The sequence below is a fragment of the Protopterus annectens genome, chromosome 9.part0 (genome assembly GCF_019279795.1).
Source record: "Protopterus annectens isolate FY-2018-M chromosome 9.part0, PAN1.0, whole genome shotgun sequence".
Taxonomy (NCBI): Eukaryota; Metazoa; Chordata; order Ceratodontiformes; family Protopteridae; genus Protopterus; species Protopterus annectens.
In genome coordinates, this window is record NC_056743.1 from 1,333,350,623 (window position 1) to 1,333,363,900 (window position 13,278).

The window sequence follows — 13,278 nt, forward strand, 5'->3', positions numbered from 1 at the left end:
TTACCCCCTTATGAGGATTCTGATGCTGAGGAATCAATTCCATCAGCCACTCCGCCTGAGGACTACTCCTTTGGGGAACCTTACATACCATGAGGGAGCATTTCCATTGGGAAGGCCAAGATTACTCAGAATCCAAGAAAAGGCTCCGAGACTTCCTTTTATTACCTCAACACAAGACCCCTTGCTATTCTGCCAGTGTTAGATATTGTGGATGATGTGTATACTGAATCCAGTTTAAATCCTGATTCTTTACCTCCAGCCCCAGTTAAGCCTGACAGATACTACAGAGTCCATGACTCACACAAATGTCTTTATAAAAGCCCTGTTGCTGACCCTGAAACTATTTCTCAGGGACCCAAAGGGGTTAAGGCCTCATCAGCAAAGAATCCAGTCCCCTCTGACAGATTCCAGAGCATTAGACAGATGTGGGAAGAAAGTATATACGTCTGCAACTTTGGCAATGAGGGCCTTAAATTGCCAGTTTCACATGCTAAAATATCAGGAATTTTTGATGTCTCAATTGAAACAAAAAATGCTTCCAGATTCAGATCTTCCTAATTTTAAGGAAATGCAGGATTTATTGTATGCAGCTGAACAAGTGGGAAAACATACTTTGCAATGTGGTTTTATTCTTAGAGGCCTCCTGTAGAGCAGCAGTTACAGGTTCTGTCATTAGAAGACATGCTTGGTTAAAAGAACATATACGTTACCAGATCATGTTAAAGCAAAACTATTGGATGCACCTTTGCAGCAGGATGTGTTATTTGGAGTTAAGGCAGAAGAGGTATTAAAGAAAATGGAGGATAAGGCAAAATCTATGCAAACGGTGAAGGATTTCTTACAGGTTCAGCCTCCTCGATTTAGCAGAAATTGGCCAACAAAGAATTGGTCCTTTCCAGCTACAGACAGACCTCAAAGGGGCAGATACATACGTCCAAGAGGTAGAGGTCAACCACAAGGTCCTTACAGGCCTCGACAATGGGGTGCATCAGGCCAGAAAGAAGGGGAAGTCAGGCCCCAACCATATAAAAAAACAGCCCCAATGACTTCCCACTACAGCTGCCAAACAGCTCTCTCTTGGCAGCCCCCTTGGGAGGAAAACTGGCACTTTTCTTTCACAATTTACATATGATCACCAAAGACAAATGGGTTCTCAACATTGTATCTCAAGGTTACAGGTTCCACTTTCACACTCTGCCAAGGTTAAAAGGAATGCCATATCTGCCACTAAATCAATGGGCAGAGGCTCAATAACAGCACTCATGGACATGAAAGCTATTCAAAAGGTACCACCACAGGAGCCAAGGACAAGGATTTTACTCAGACTCTTTCTGGTTCTCAGAAAGGACAAAGCCTGGAGGCCCATTCTGGATCTTTCTTCTGTAAACACTTACCTGGATGTTCCGAAATTCAAAATGTTGACACTACAGCAGCTTCTTCCTATGCTGGGCAAGAAAGCTTGGCTCATAACCTTGGACCTCAAGGAGGCATACCTGCATGTCCCTATCAGACAAAACTGCAGAAGATACCTCAGATTCATAGCTGGTTCAATGCTTTATCAATTCTCTGCTCTGCCCTTTGGCTTATCTACTGCGCCCAGGGTCTTCACAAAGTGCCTGGCACTAGTAATTGCATTTTGCAGACAGAAAGGAGTTCAAATTTATCCGTACCTGGACGACTGCCTGATTCAAGCAGAGAGGAAGGACATTCTTCTAAAGCATCTGGCATTTGTAAAAAAATTAAGTTGCCTAGGGTACACAGTAAACGAAAAGAAATCAAAACTAGTGCCCTCACAAGAGATAATATTCCTGGGTGCCAGCTTGAATACAACGGCCCAGATGGCTTATCTCACGCCAGACAAGCAAGGACAACTGACTCAATATTTTCAATTGATGGCAACAAGACCCCAACTCCCTGCAAGAAAAATTCTGCAGGCCTTGGGTTACTTGGCATCTTGCATTCTGCTAATTCCATATGCCAGACTGCATATGAGGAAACTACAATGGTACCTAAAGAGTGTCTGGTCACAACACTGTCAAAGTTTAGAAACAGTTATACCACTAATTCCTTGCCTTCAACAGGAGTTTTGATGGTGGGCTTAAGCTAGTCACCTCAACAAGACAGACAGCCTTTTACTCAACCCACAGCCAGGCAAACACTGACAACAAATGCATTGGATTACGCCCGGGGAGCACACATGGCAGGAAAATGTATTCAGGGCAAGTGGCCCGCAGAACAAAGGCATCTTCACATCAATCAAAAAGAGATGCTAGCTGTACAAAATGCCATTATAGCCTTCAAGGACCTGCTGCATCCAGGACAACTACTACTAAAGACAGACAACACCACAGTTATGTGTTACATAAACAAGCAAGGGGGCACTCATTCTTATCCCCTCTGCAGACAAGCCATGACCTTGTGGAACACCGCTCTGAACTACCAGGTTCCTCTGCCAGGAGAGAAAAACACACTGGCAGACGACTTGAGCAGAAACATCATGGATCCCCACAAATGGGAATTGAATCCACAAATATTCAGAATGATAACACGAAAATGGTGGAGCCCGGACATAGATCTGTTTGCATCCCCAATGAACTGCCAGCTACAGAAATTTTGCACAAGGACTTACCATCCACTAGCATGGAAAGTGGATGCCCTCTCATTCAGCTGGAGAAACCTACAAGTAGATGCTTTCCCACCACTACCTCTCCTTCCAAAGGTACTCATAAAAGCCAGGCAAGAAGAGCCAAACATGATCCTGATTGCACCAGACTGGCCACGCCAGCACTGGTATCCAGTCTTAAAGAACTTAGCACAAGGACCACCCTGGATTTTGCCTGAAATCCCACATCTGCTGACTCAGCACAACAATCAGATACTTCACAGCCAGTTAAAGACTTTAAACCTAGCTGCATGGAAGATTCTTTAGTCAAGCAAGCATGGAAGATTCTTTAGTCAAGCAAGCAATGCCTATCTCCAAAGCTGTTATGGATGTCATTCTGGAGGCCAGAAGGCCTAGTACCAGGAAAGCCTATTCGGATAAATGGAAGAGATTCTTTGCCTGGAACCAGGCTCACAGCCTTAATCCTCTTGTCCCAAATATTCGTCAGATACTGCAATATTTAACTGAGATGCTGGACAAGGGCCTCTCCTTTTCATCCATCAAGATCCACGCCTCTGCCATCTCTGCTCATTACAACACGGATCCACCAATTTTCTCTAATCCTTTGCTAAAACAGTACCTCAGAGGAGCTAAAAACATAAGACCGCCCCGTAGAACACCTACTCCAACTTGGGACCTCAACTTCGTGTTGGAAAAATTAACTTTACCTTCTTTTGAGCCAGCTAATACAGCAGATTTAAAAAATATCTCTTGGAAAACTGCTCTGCTCCTGGCAATAACATCAGCACGAAGAGTTTCAGAATTACAGGCACTAATGGCAGTGGAACCATTCATCATTTTCCACCAAGACAGGGTGTCTTTAAGAACTAACCCTACGTTTATGCCAAAGGGGTGGTATCAAGTGTGGCTTTAAATCAAACTATTCACTTGCCAACTTTTTATCCAAATCCACAGAATAAAGGGGAGAGACTACTGCATTCTTTGGACATACACAGGCAGTTACGCTTCCACTTGGACAAAACCAAAGCTTTCAGAAAATCGAGCAATTATTGGTAGCATATGCTGCAGGAGCACAGGGAAAAACCATTTCAAAACAGACAATTTCAAAATGGATAGGACACTGTATACGTTTCTGCTATACACACCATTGGAAACCTGTACCTAACAGCATTAGATCTCACTCCACCAGGGCAACAGCCACTTCAACTGCCTACCTCAGAGGAGTACCTACCAAAGATATTTTGGAAGCAGTGACTTGGAGTTCTGTACATACCTTCACCAAGGATTACCATCTGCCTCTATACTCTAAATCCAGAGTTGGCTTCACCACTGCAGTGCTGCAGGGCCTTATAGCCACCCCTAATGCCTTATAGAACCAGCCACCCTACCTCAGCTTTGGGATTCTACCCAAGTGTAATGACTGCAACAGTGTAACACGATGAACATAGTACAGTTTTGTACCTACCATAAATGTAGATGTTCGAATGTATACACTGCTGCAGTCCAGGTTACCCTCCCTCCTTCCCCTCTTACTTGCTGTACGTACCTATGTCTTCTACCCTTTACTACCTATGGGGAGTATTTGCTGGTAACTGAATGTTGTTGATTGCTTTTCTTATGTATGTCTTATTAGCAATTTGAATGGCCTACCTTTTGGGGGGGGCACCTGACATCTGGGGCAAGAAAAACTGAAGAAAATGGCGTCGGCTGCATCTTATATACCCCTGTCGCACAGGGAGGAGGCGACAGCAACCGACGCCAGACCAAGACTTTGGAACTCAGGCCGACTGGGGAACCGCCTGACGGCAGGATAACCCAAGTGCAATGACTGCAGCAGTGTATACACTCTAACATCTACATTTATGGTAGGTACAAAACTGTACTGTTTACTGGTAGTTTCCTTTTGATTTCTGCCACTTCAGCTTATTCATACCTTTAGTCTTTAATCCTTTGTTGAGGTATCAGAGTTTGCTGCCTTGAGCAACTGTCACATCACAGGTCCTACCTTGTAATATTGTAGATGAGAAGTCGAGATAAATTCTTAAGAAAAATTTTGTTGTGGAGCATGGTACCTCAGTAATAAGATATGTGAAAGAAAAATGTAGTTACTGAATGGATAGTACAAACTAAGCGTTAAAAGTTTTGGTCAGGCTGTGCTGAAAGTGGTCTCTTTTCTTTCATTGACATGTAAACTCCTGAGTGTTTAACCAAACATGTTTGTTATAGCCTACTTTATTAGGAGCCAAGATTTTGATACACTGATAACCTAAATATGCTGCATTTGGTACCTTATTCACTGATTTTTTTTTTTCTCTTACAGGACCTTTCCAATATTGGCCCAGCTTATGACAATCTGAAACAGGCTGGAACCATTTCATCTGGTGGAGGTGTAAATGGTAGGTGATACTTCCACATTATATGTTCTCTCGCCACTTAGAGTACTAAAAGTGTTCCACAACAAGATGTGGATTTCATGATTTTGGTTTTAATTGAGTACTTTGATTTATTAAAGGACCATTGTTAGAAATTACAGCTATCCTTGAATGGTACATGTATTCATATACTAAATCAAAACTTTAGCATTTTCATAGAAAGTTAAGTATTGATAATCTAATAATATAAAGTGTACCTTGATTTTATTTGGTTTTATAGCTGATAAAATCAACTGTGACTATATACATTACTTATGTTGTGTGTCTTGAATTGCATGTATTTTATTACATGGTATTCTTACAAAATCCAATGGGTTCACGTAGTATACTTTTGAAAAATAGAAAGTCATATCCATCTAATAATGGTTCTAATTTTAGCCAACATTTAAAATGTATTCTCATTTCTTTTTATATTATTCTTGTTCTGTCAGTCTCTTTTTCATAGAAATATTAGTTACATTGTGAAATTCTGCAAAATGAGTTGTATATTTTTTCAGTTCCTATAAAATCACTTTTCAAGCTACTGCTGATGAGCAGAAAAGTAATAACTCATATTTTTTTATGCTTGCATGGAATGGAGCATTACACATAACATAAAATTAAATAGACATTTGGTTATCAGTCCACAGTGCCTGAGCAAAGGACTGAGATTTCTCCCCAAATTCAGAACTCCTTTTAATCATAAAACATACGTTGCCAGTCAGCATTCTTGACATCATTGCATCTCAAACATAAAATATTTATTCACATTAATTAAAAGGTATGATGTAAAATGTCCACATAAAAATGTTCATATAAGTTTGAAAAGTTATTTGAGACTTATTTTTTATAATTTTCTGAGAAATTTGTCTAATTACTTGTACAGATTTTTCCAACAAGATTCTGAGAAATATGATTTATTAAGTAATGCAAACTTATAAAGGAAAATAAAGTACGAGGAACAGATGGACTAATTTCTGTAATCTGCAGATTATTTCCATAGAAATCGCATCCTGCTAATAAGAAAAGTATTTAACTTTTAAACAGTTTTATTTTGTTTGGCTTGTGAAATGCTTTCAGTGACCTAACTACACAACTGTTCAGAGTATCGCACAAAAAGGCAACTTTCATTTGCTGTATGAGCTGTTTGAAGTGACCACATTAAGTCACCCATGATTGAGCAATGCAGATAATTTTTACCTCTAGCGAGAGTTTAGGGTGTCTGGAAAATATATTTTAAGGCCCACATTTTTCATCTCTTAAACTCCTGCTTTTTCACCTGTTTTGTACTGAAGAAAATATAAATTGTTTGTGTAAGGCTGTAACAGAACTTGCAGTGAATAAATCCAGGTTGATTTAGTTAAGACCTTATTCTGTTTTCACAAATCTATATAGCTGGTTACTCACACCACTAACATTCTAGCTAAAGGAAAGAAGAAATCCTTGGTTATGATGTGTAGGACAACTTGCATTCTATGGCCCAAAATTCTAACCCTCAGGAAAAACTGAAAAAACAGTCATGTCAGAGTGGCAGTCCTTGTGGTGGACATTGTGGTGTATAACACATTAAAATATTATAAAAAAAGATATTTGGAATAATTCTGATGCATCAGTAGTTTTATATGGTGTCAAGATTTGCTGAAGTAAAATGTTTTAAGGTAGAGTTTTCCTTTACACTGCAAGACGGGCATTGTTGCCATAGTATTCCCCCTAAACTAAAAAAAAACTCCCAACTGTTGTCTCTCTCATATTGCCTACTTAGAGGCAATCTCTGCTTGACTTACAAAGCCATGTCTGACTCAGCTCTGTTAGAAATGCTACATCTATAGAAATCCCAATGCCTCCGCACCACATGCTCCAGAGACCTCAGCCTGATTTCCGCAATCAACAGAACATGCTGGAAGGGCAGGTTCATAACCCAGAGACTGCCCATGCTGTGGAATAGACTTCCCATACATGTCAAGCAGAGAACCTCACTGGTCCTCTTCAAGAAAAATCTTGAGTGGATGGGAAGTAGAAAATTCTCCCCAAGGAGCACTCCAGTGGCTGTACTCGACAGAGGCACTGGGAACTAAGGTCAGGTGGCATGATGCAAGGGTAATGCTATGGGTTAGGCTTGTAAAGGCCCCAGGGCCATTAGTGTAGTACACACCTATGAACCTATCCTGTGTTTGAGAATTCTTATATGGATGCTTCAGTGCTTCATCTTTCAACTGGTGATCTCAGCCCATTTCTACAGCATGTAGCACTATACTGATTTTTTATGCCTGTTAATTTCTCAAAGTGGTAGGGTGTTTGGGCCTGAATATTTTATTTATTATACCTGAAATTAGTTCAGCCCTGTTTTCTATATTGTCCAGTTTACTTTTCTTCATGATATTAGTTGTGTTCTGATAAAGTGATGATTTCTAATGCCAGTATTTTTTATCCATTAGTAGAGCATTTAAAGTTTTGTAACTCAGTGTGCCTTGTTTTCCATGTGATAGGTGGAGCAAATAAGCAAATTATTCCACTATTCAGTTTATACAGTTAGATTTTTTTTTTTTTTGGGGGTAATGTACCAAACCTGATTAGAGAATGAGCAGTTCTAGGATTGCAGTGTTTCTGTTCCACCTGTAGCATTCTTGAAGCAACTGCTTATGAACTTCTGTGGGAAGTAATGTAAAGTGAAGACCTGTCAAAAAAGAAGGCTTTATGAAAAACAAATCTTTACTTCAAAGATTTTTTACAGTGGCCATTTATGAGATTTCTTTTGAGATGCCAGTCTTGGCATAAAATGTTTTGCATTCTGTAGGTCCCATGCTCATGACATGCATTGGTGCACTTTGCTAGAAGGGTGTATACAGCCACTGCTGTCCTGAATTCTTTTCTGCCAGTTAAAGTTTGAGTTTTTAATCAAATGCTCATTTTGGGAAAGGTCTTAAAATTGTTGGTGAAAGCTTTAAAATATTCTGTCTTTGCATTTGCCATGTTATAAGTCAAAACTTGACAAGTGCATTATTTAGTAAACTTGAGTGCACATCATGAATGAGTGTGCCATGCATCCATATTAATGCTTTAGTTCAGCCAACAATAAAGTACGGCATGTAAAGCCCAAAGCATTCATTACTTTTTGTGTTATGACAGATGTGGAGAACAATTAACTCTAATCAGTAAAAGGATGCCTCCGTATTATTCCAGGCAGGACTGTCAATGCATGGAGAAGGGAAGGCATCAGGAAACCAAAACATCATCCATCAAAGCAGTTCATAAAATGCCATCAGGAAGGTTGTTCTCTTACTACCCATCTATATCAAACAAAGCTTCTCATTAGCACTCTTCAAGAACAATCTTGATGATTGAATGGGAAATAGGAAATTCACCCCTGGGATCACCTCTGTGTCTCTGCTCAACAGTGGCACAGGAAAATCATTTTCTTGGGTGGCAAAAGCCAGGGTACCTTTTTGGCTGGGCTTGTATAGGCCCCAGGGCCGGTAGCCTAGTACCTACCTATGAACTACAACTTGAATATGGACCCCCCTTATTAAAGTGGCCTCAAAGAACCTTTCTCAACTTCAAACCATGTCCAGCAACATCTGCAACTCATTACTGGACACCAGTACAACACCTTGTCCAAAGCAAAATGCTGTCCCTCCAGCAAAGATCCACTCTCCTTCTCTATTCCTTGATCTTTGCGTTCATCAAAATGCAATCTTTCCCCTTCTTTGCCAGTAAAATCTCAGAAAAATAAACTCTTCAATAGACAAAAGTCGCATCTGATGTCAATTTTCATTCATTCCTCAACCATTGAGTTTGATCCGACTCTCAGACCTGACGCTGATGCTTTTTCTTAGCTCATGATGCACTGAAAGCCCTCGTGCTCCTGTCTTACCCATAATGCACTAAACTCTCTCCTTAATTCAGATCTCATTTGCCACCTTCACATACAGACATGTTCACTGCTAGCTCTGGAATGTTAGTGTTTTCTGTAAGTAAAAGTAGAATTTTTATTTCTTCTGTCTTTAGAGATTATTTACCTCTCTTCTCTTCATACAGTTAGTAGTGTATATTTTATGTACCATTGTTGGTGGCTTTCTTTCCATTCCTTTCTTAATTTTAGAGGTAATCTTTCCTTACCATTGTTAGTAATTCCATATAAAAAAAATTCTTTTCTATCCTTTATATTTCTTTTAACAATCAGGATGGCCGATAAACCCTTAGGTTTTAAGAAATGTAAGGCTCGCAGCCGTAAAATACCATTCTCTGATGCACATGACTCGTGTGTATCTTTTGGGCCCAGCCCACTTTGATTCCGCTTGTGACATTTGCAAGGCTTTTAATCCCCAAAGTCTTGCAGACTGTAAGAATAAGCTCATTCTACAAGGATTACTGCCTACTTCTACATCTGAAATAGCATCTGGGGCTCAAAGGCCCAAAAGAGTGGATAAAAAAGACTTTTTTAAAAAGCATCCCATGGACCAGTCGTGCTCCTCTGCTCCGAGTGTGGCACATCCACCAAAGATTTTAAACCCTCAGATCCAATCCCTTCGGATCCGAAAGTTAAATCATGGATCCTACCTCCTTGGATCCTAGAGCTTCAGATCCGATCTCCTCCAACACTAGATCCAATTACTTCTTGGCTGCCATCCCCATTCCTAGAAGGGAATCATTGCTCCAGGACCTTCTCCATTGGTTTGCTGTCATGATCCTGCCAAAGTCTGACAAGATGTGGATAAGATGTTAAAATTTTTCTTAACTATTTGATCGTAGATTTAATGTAATATTTGATAAAATATTATAATTTAAAATAAAATAAAAAGATTTAAAGTAAAAAAAAAAAAAAAAATTTCTCTTAACGCACATTCATATGGGTGTGGTTCTGGTTCCGACCCAATCGGGTCCAAAGCCCTTTATCAGCACAACCCCTCCAGTCCTTTTTCCTTCTCTGATTCGTCCTCTGGTTTTTGAGCAGTTGAACCCGAGCATGCTTGGTCCGTCTGCCTTGGATTCAAGGATTGTTGAATCTTTTACTATGATGCAATTTCTGAGTGTGCTGTCTCCGAGCATGTTGGATCTGGAAGACTCTTGGAGCCGTAGTGTTGCCACCGGATCTGAGGTGATGGAGTTGACTCTGAGGTTATTGGAGCCATCTTGTCTCCTCGGAGCCTCAGAGGGCAGCTCTGCTACAACCCCTGCCTCAAGTGGTTTGTCTTCGGGCTGGAAAGAGCCGATGGTCCAGAAACACATGTTCTGGACACATCTGTCATCGCTTTGGTCGCTGAGCTTTTTGGCACACTTCACCACACTCCAGTGGGACTTGATTAAAGAACTGACCAAATCCCTCTCTGGGATCATTACTTCAGAGATGGAGAGTTACTTCGCCTCTCAGTTGGCTATCCTTACAGTTCATTTCCATTTCATCTGTGAGGCTCATCTCGCATGCTACTGAAGATACCTCAAGGGTGGCGGTTTCCGGCATTTTCATTAGGAGACATGCCAGGATGCACCTGTGTGATTTTACAAAGCTCTTTAAGTTTTCTTTTATGAATAGCCCCATGATGGAAGTTCTTTGTTTGGCCCTAAACTTAAGGGCACACTATCCAGGTGTGACCAGGGAGGGAAAACCCTTTCTGCTATGGGCATATGTTTTTCAATGCCTCAAAGGGGCTTTTTCAGGAATCAACAAGGTGGTCTAAAAATGTGGATCTGATGTCCTTTTCATCCTTCCTCACAGAAGGGGTTATGGATCCTACCCTCGTATCCGGCTCAGCTGCATTTTCAAGACTTGGATTGTAGTCTTGAGCTCCTCCCTCTACCCATAGTGCACTAAACCATCCCCAACTCGGACCTCGTTTGCCACCTGACAGTTAAGACATAGATCCCTGGTCTTGAGCGTGAAGAAAATTTGTTCTTTTTTTGAAAATTCATTGTTAAAACTCCTAGCTATAGTTAATTTTCAGTGTCTGTGGGTTTCTTTTTTCCCTCCTTCCTCTCTGTTAGAGTATTTGTGATGGTTTTTGCTGGCGTTAGGGTGTTTTTTCTGTACTGCTTATTTCTGAAATACCTTTCTCTCCGTTGTCTTTATTACAACAAAAAAATGCTGTTTTTCTAGTTACTAGTTTTGCTAGTTATTTTATAGTTTTTCTAGTGAAATAAGGGTTACTGCTTTAAATTTAGTTACGTTTTTGGCCTTTTCTCTTCTGATGTTTGCTGTGTGTGTGTTTGTCTGAAAAGCCATCAGGCTTCAAACAATGCATTTCTTGTGGGTACAAGATCCCCAACTGCGATGCCCACAAGAAGTGCGTCTATTTTCTGCCCCCTGAGCATTTAATGTTGGCCTGTGAAATTTGTGCCCCCTTTAATCCCCGGGCCATATTTGACCGACAAAATAAGTTGATTTTGAAAGGGTTGTTTTCGTCCTCTTCTTCCTCTTGCTCTGGGGCTCAAACCCTCTCTAAGTCACATGGCTTGGGCAAGCCTAGGAAGAGGTCTTTGCAGACATCTCAAGTCTTTTTCTGAGCCTCCTTGGAAGCATATGATCCTCAGACTTCCATGGATACTGAACTTCCTGCTCATTCAGATCCACAAAGACCTCCGGATCCGATGGGGGTTATTACAATTACCAGTTCTCCTTCTCCTTCAGCACCAGTATTGGATCCCAGGCCCTCAGATCCAACAGCTAGGAGCAGAATTCCAGAGAGTTTAATAAGGAGAGTTTCGCCATCATTGCCTGCCAAAATATTTCAGACACCCTCAAAGCATTCAAGACCAGATTCCTCAGCCTCATCCAGATCTTCTAGGAGCTTGACAGATGCTATGGACAGAATGAGATGGAGATTCTTCAAGGCTCAGATCTAGGTGAGGGCCTTACTAGCTCCATCCCGTCTTGGATCCATGAGTGCACCAACCCGGACCTTTCACAGTCCTCCTCCAATCCGACATGTGGTTTTGGAGTCCCAGGATACCCGAGAGAGTCTGTCTGATCCAAGGAAGCCCCCTTCCTTGACTCTGACCTTTCTTGTGATCAGCCCTGCTCTGATTTCATCAGAGCAGGTCTCTGTCATTGATGATGGCACTGGGTCTGGGGGGGTGGGGAGTTGGGGTTGGCGCTGTTGCTGTTGGATCTGTGTCATCCTCTTGTTGCCTCAGCCCTCGATAGCTCAGGTCCTATTCTCATTGAAGGTTGCCTGTCTGAGGTTGCCCCAGTACTTTCCTCCTTGGCTCTGAGGGAGATGGAGGTGGTCTCCCTGGGTCTGTCAACTTTTCAGGTGGTAGAAAGGGCCTTCTCTTTACGTAGAGATTTGTCCCCTCACATCTTGGATCCTCTCCTTCGTCCTTCATCAGGTCTGAGCACTGAGCCCATTATTTCTGCTCCAGGTCAGCCTACCCTGGGAAGCCCCCATACTGTTCCACCTGAGGAATTTCCCCTTTCTTACAACACCTTCCCTGAGCACCCCACAGACGAGGTTCCACGGAAGAAGGCGACACACTCCCCAATGGAGTCTCACTGAAGACCCTGACTTTGAGTGAGAAGGATCCCCTCAATCGCCACTGAATAACACCTTGTTTCGAGACATCCTGGAGTCCCTTAGACAGAAAGTTGGCTGATCTGACCAACCTCCTCCTTCTGAAGAGTCTGTGTTCTTGGAGGCTTTCATGGTTGGCTCATCTGCGTCCTGGGTTACTTCCGGCAGATGACCTTATTGACTTAGTTTCCCACCAGGCCTAGAAGGAACCATTGTCAAGCCCATTCCTAAGCATCCAGATAAAGTTCTAGTCCAGTCAGCTGACAGAACACATTAGAGGTAGGTTGTCCCAGTTGATGACGATGTTGCGGCAGCCACAAATAATGGGCTAGCAGAGCTCCTATGTTCATCCACCGAATATGGAGCCCAGAGTGACTGAAAGATTCAGAAAGCACATCTGTGCTTCAGCCACATTTGAGCTGAGGTGGTTAAATTATTTAGCACACTTTACCTGGTTTCAAAGAGATTTGGTCAAGGAGCTCTTAAACTCTCTTGCTGAGACCATGTCATTGGAGGACTTCAAAAAAGTCTGTGCCCAACTGGCTACAGTATCATCCATTGCTGATTCTTCAATGAGGTTGATATACCATACAGTGGAGGATACCTCATGAGCAGCTGATTCGAGCATAGCCATGAGGAGGCATGCCTAGATGAGGCCATGCAACTTTGCAGAACCCTTTAAGACATCCTTTGTTAATGCCCTCTTTGATGGCTCCTCCTTGTTTGGGCCATCCAGTGT

At 41.8% G+C, this 13,278-nt stretch overlaps 1 protein-coding gene across 1 annotated transcript in view; it reads left to right on the top strand.

Annotated features, from left to right (window-relative positions):
- Positions 1-13,278, top strand: part of ASH2L (ASH2 like, histone lysine methyltransferase complex subunit) — a 658,852-nt gene that overhangs the window by 212,060 nt on the left and 433,514 nt on the right. Inside the window, exon 7 of the mRNA XM_044082241.1 lies at positions 4,944-5,019. Within this exon, the coding sequence (XP_043938176.1) occupies positions 4,944-5,019 (76 nt within the window). The remainder of the gene's footprint in view (positions 1-4,943; positions 5,020-13,278) is intronic.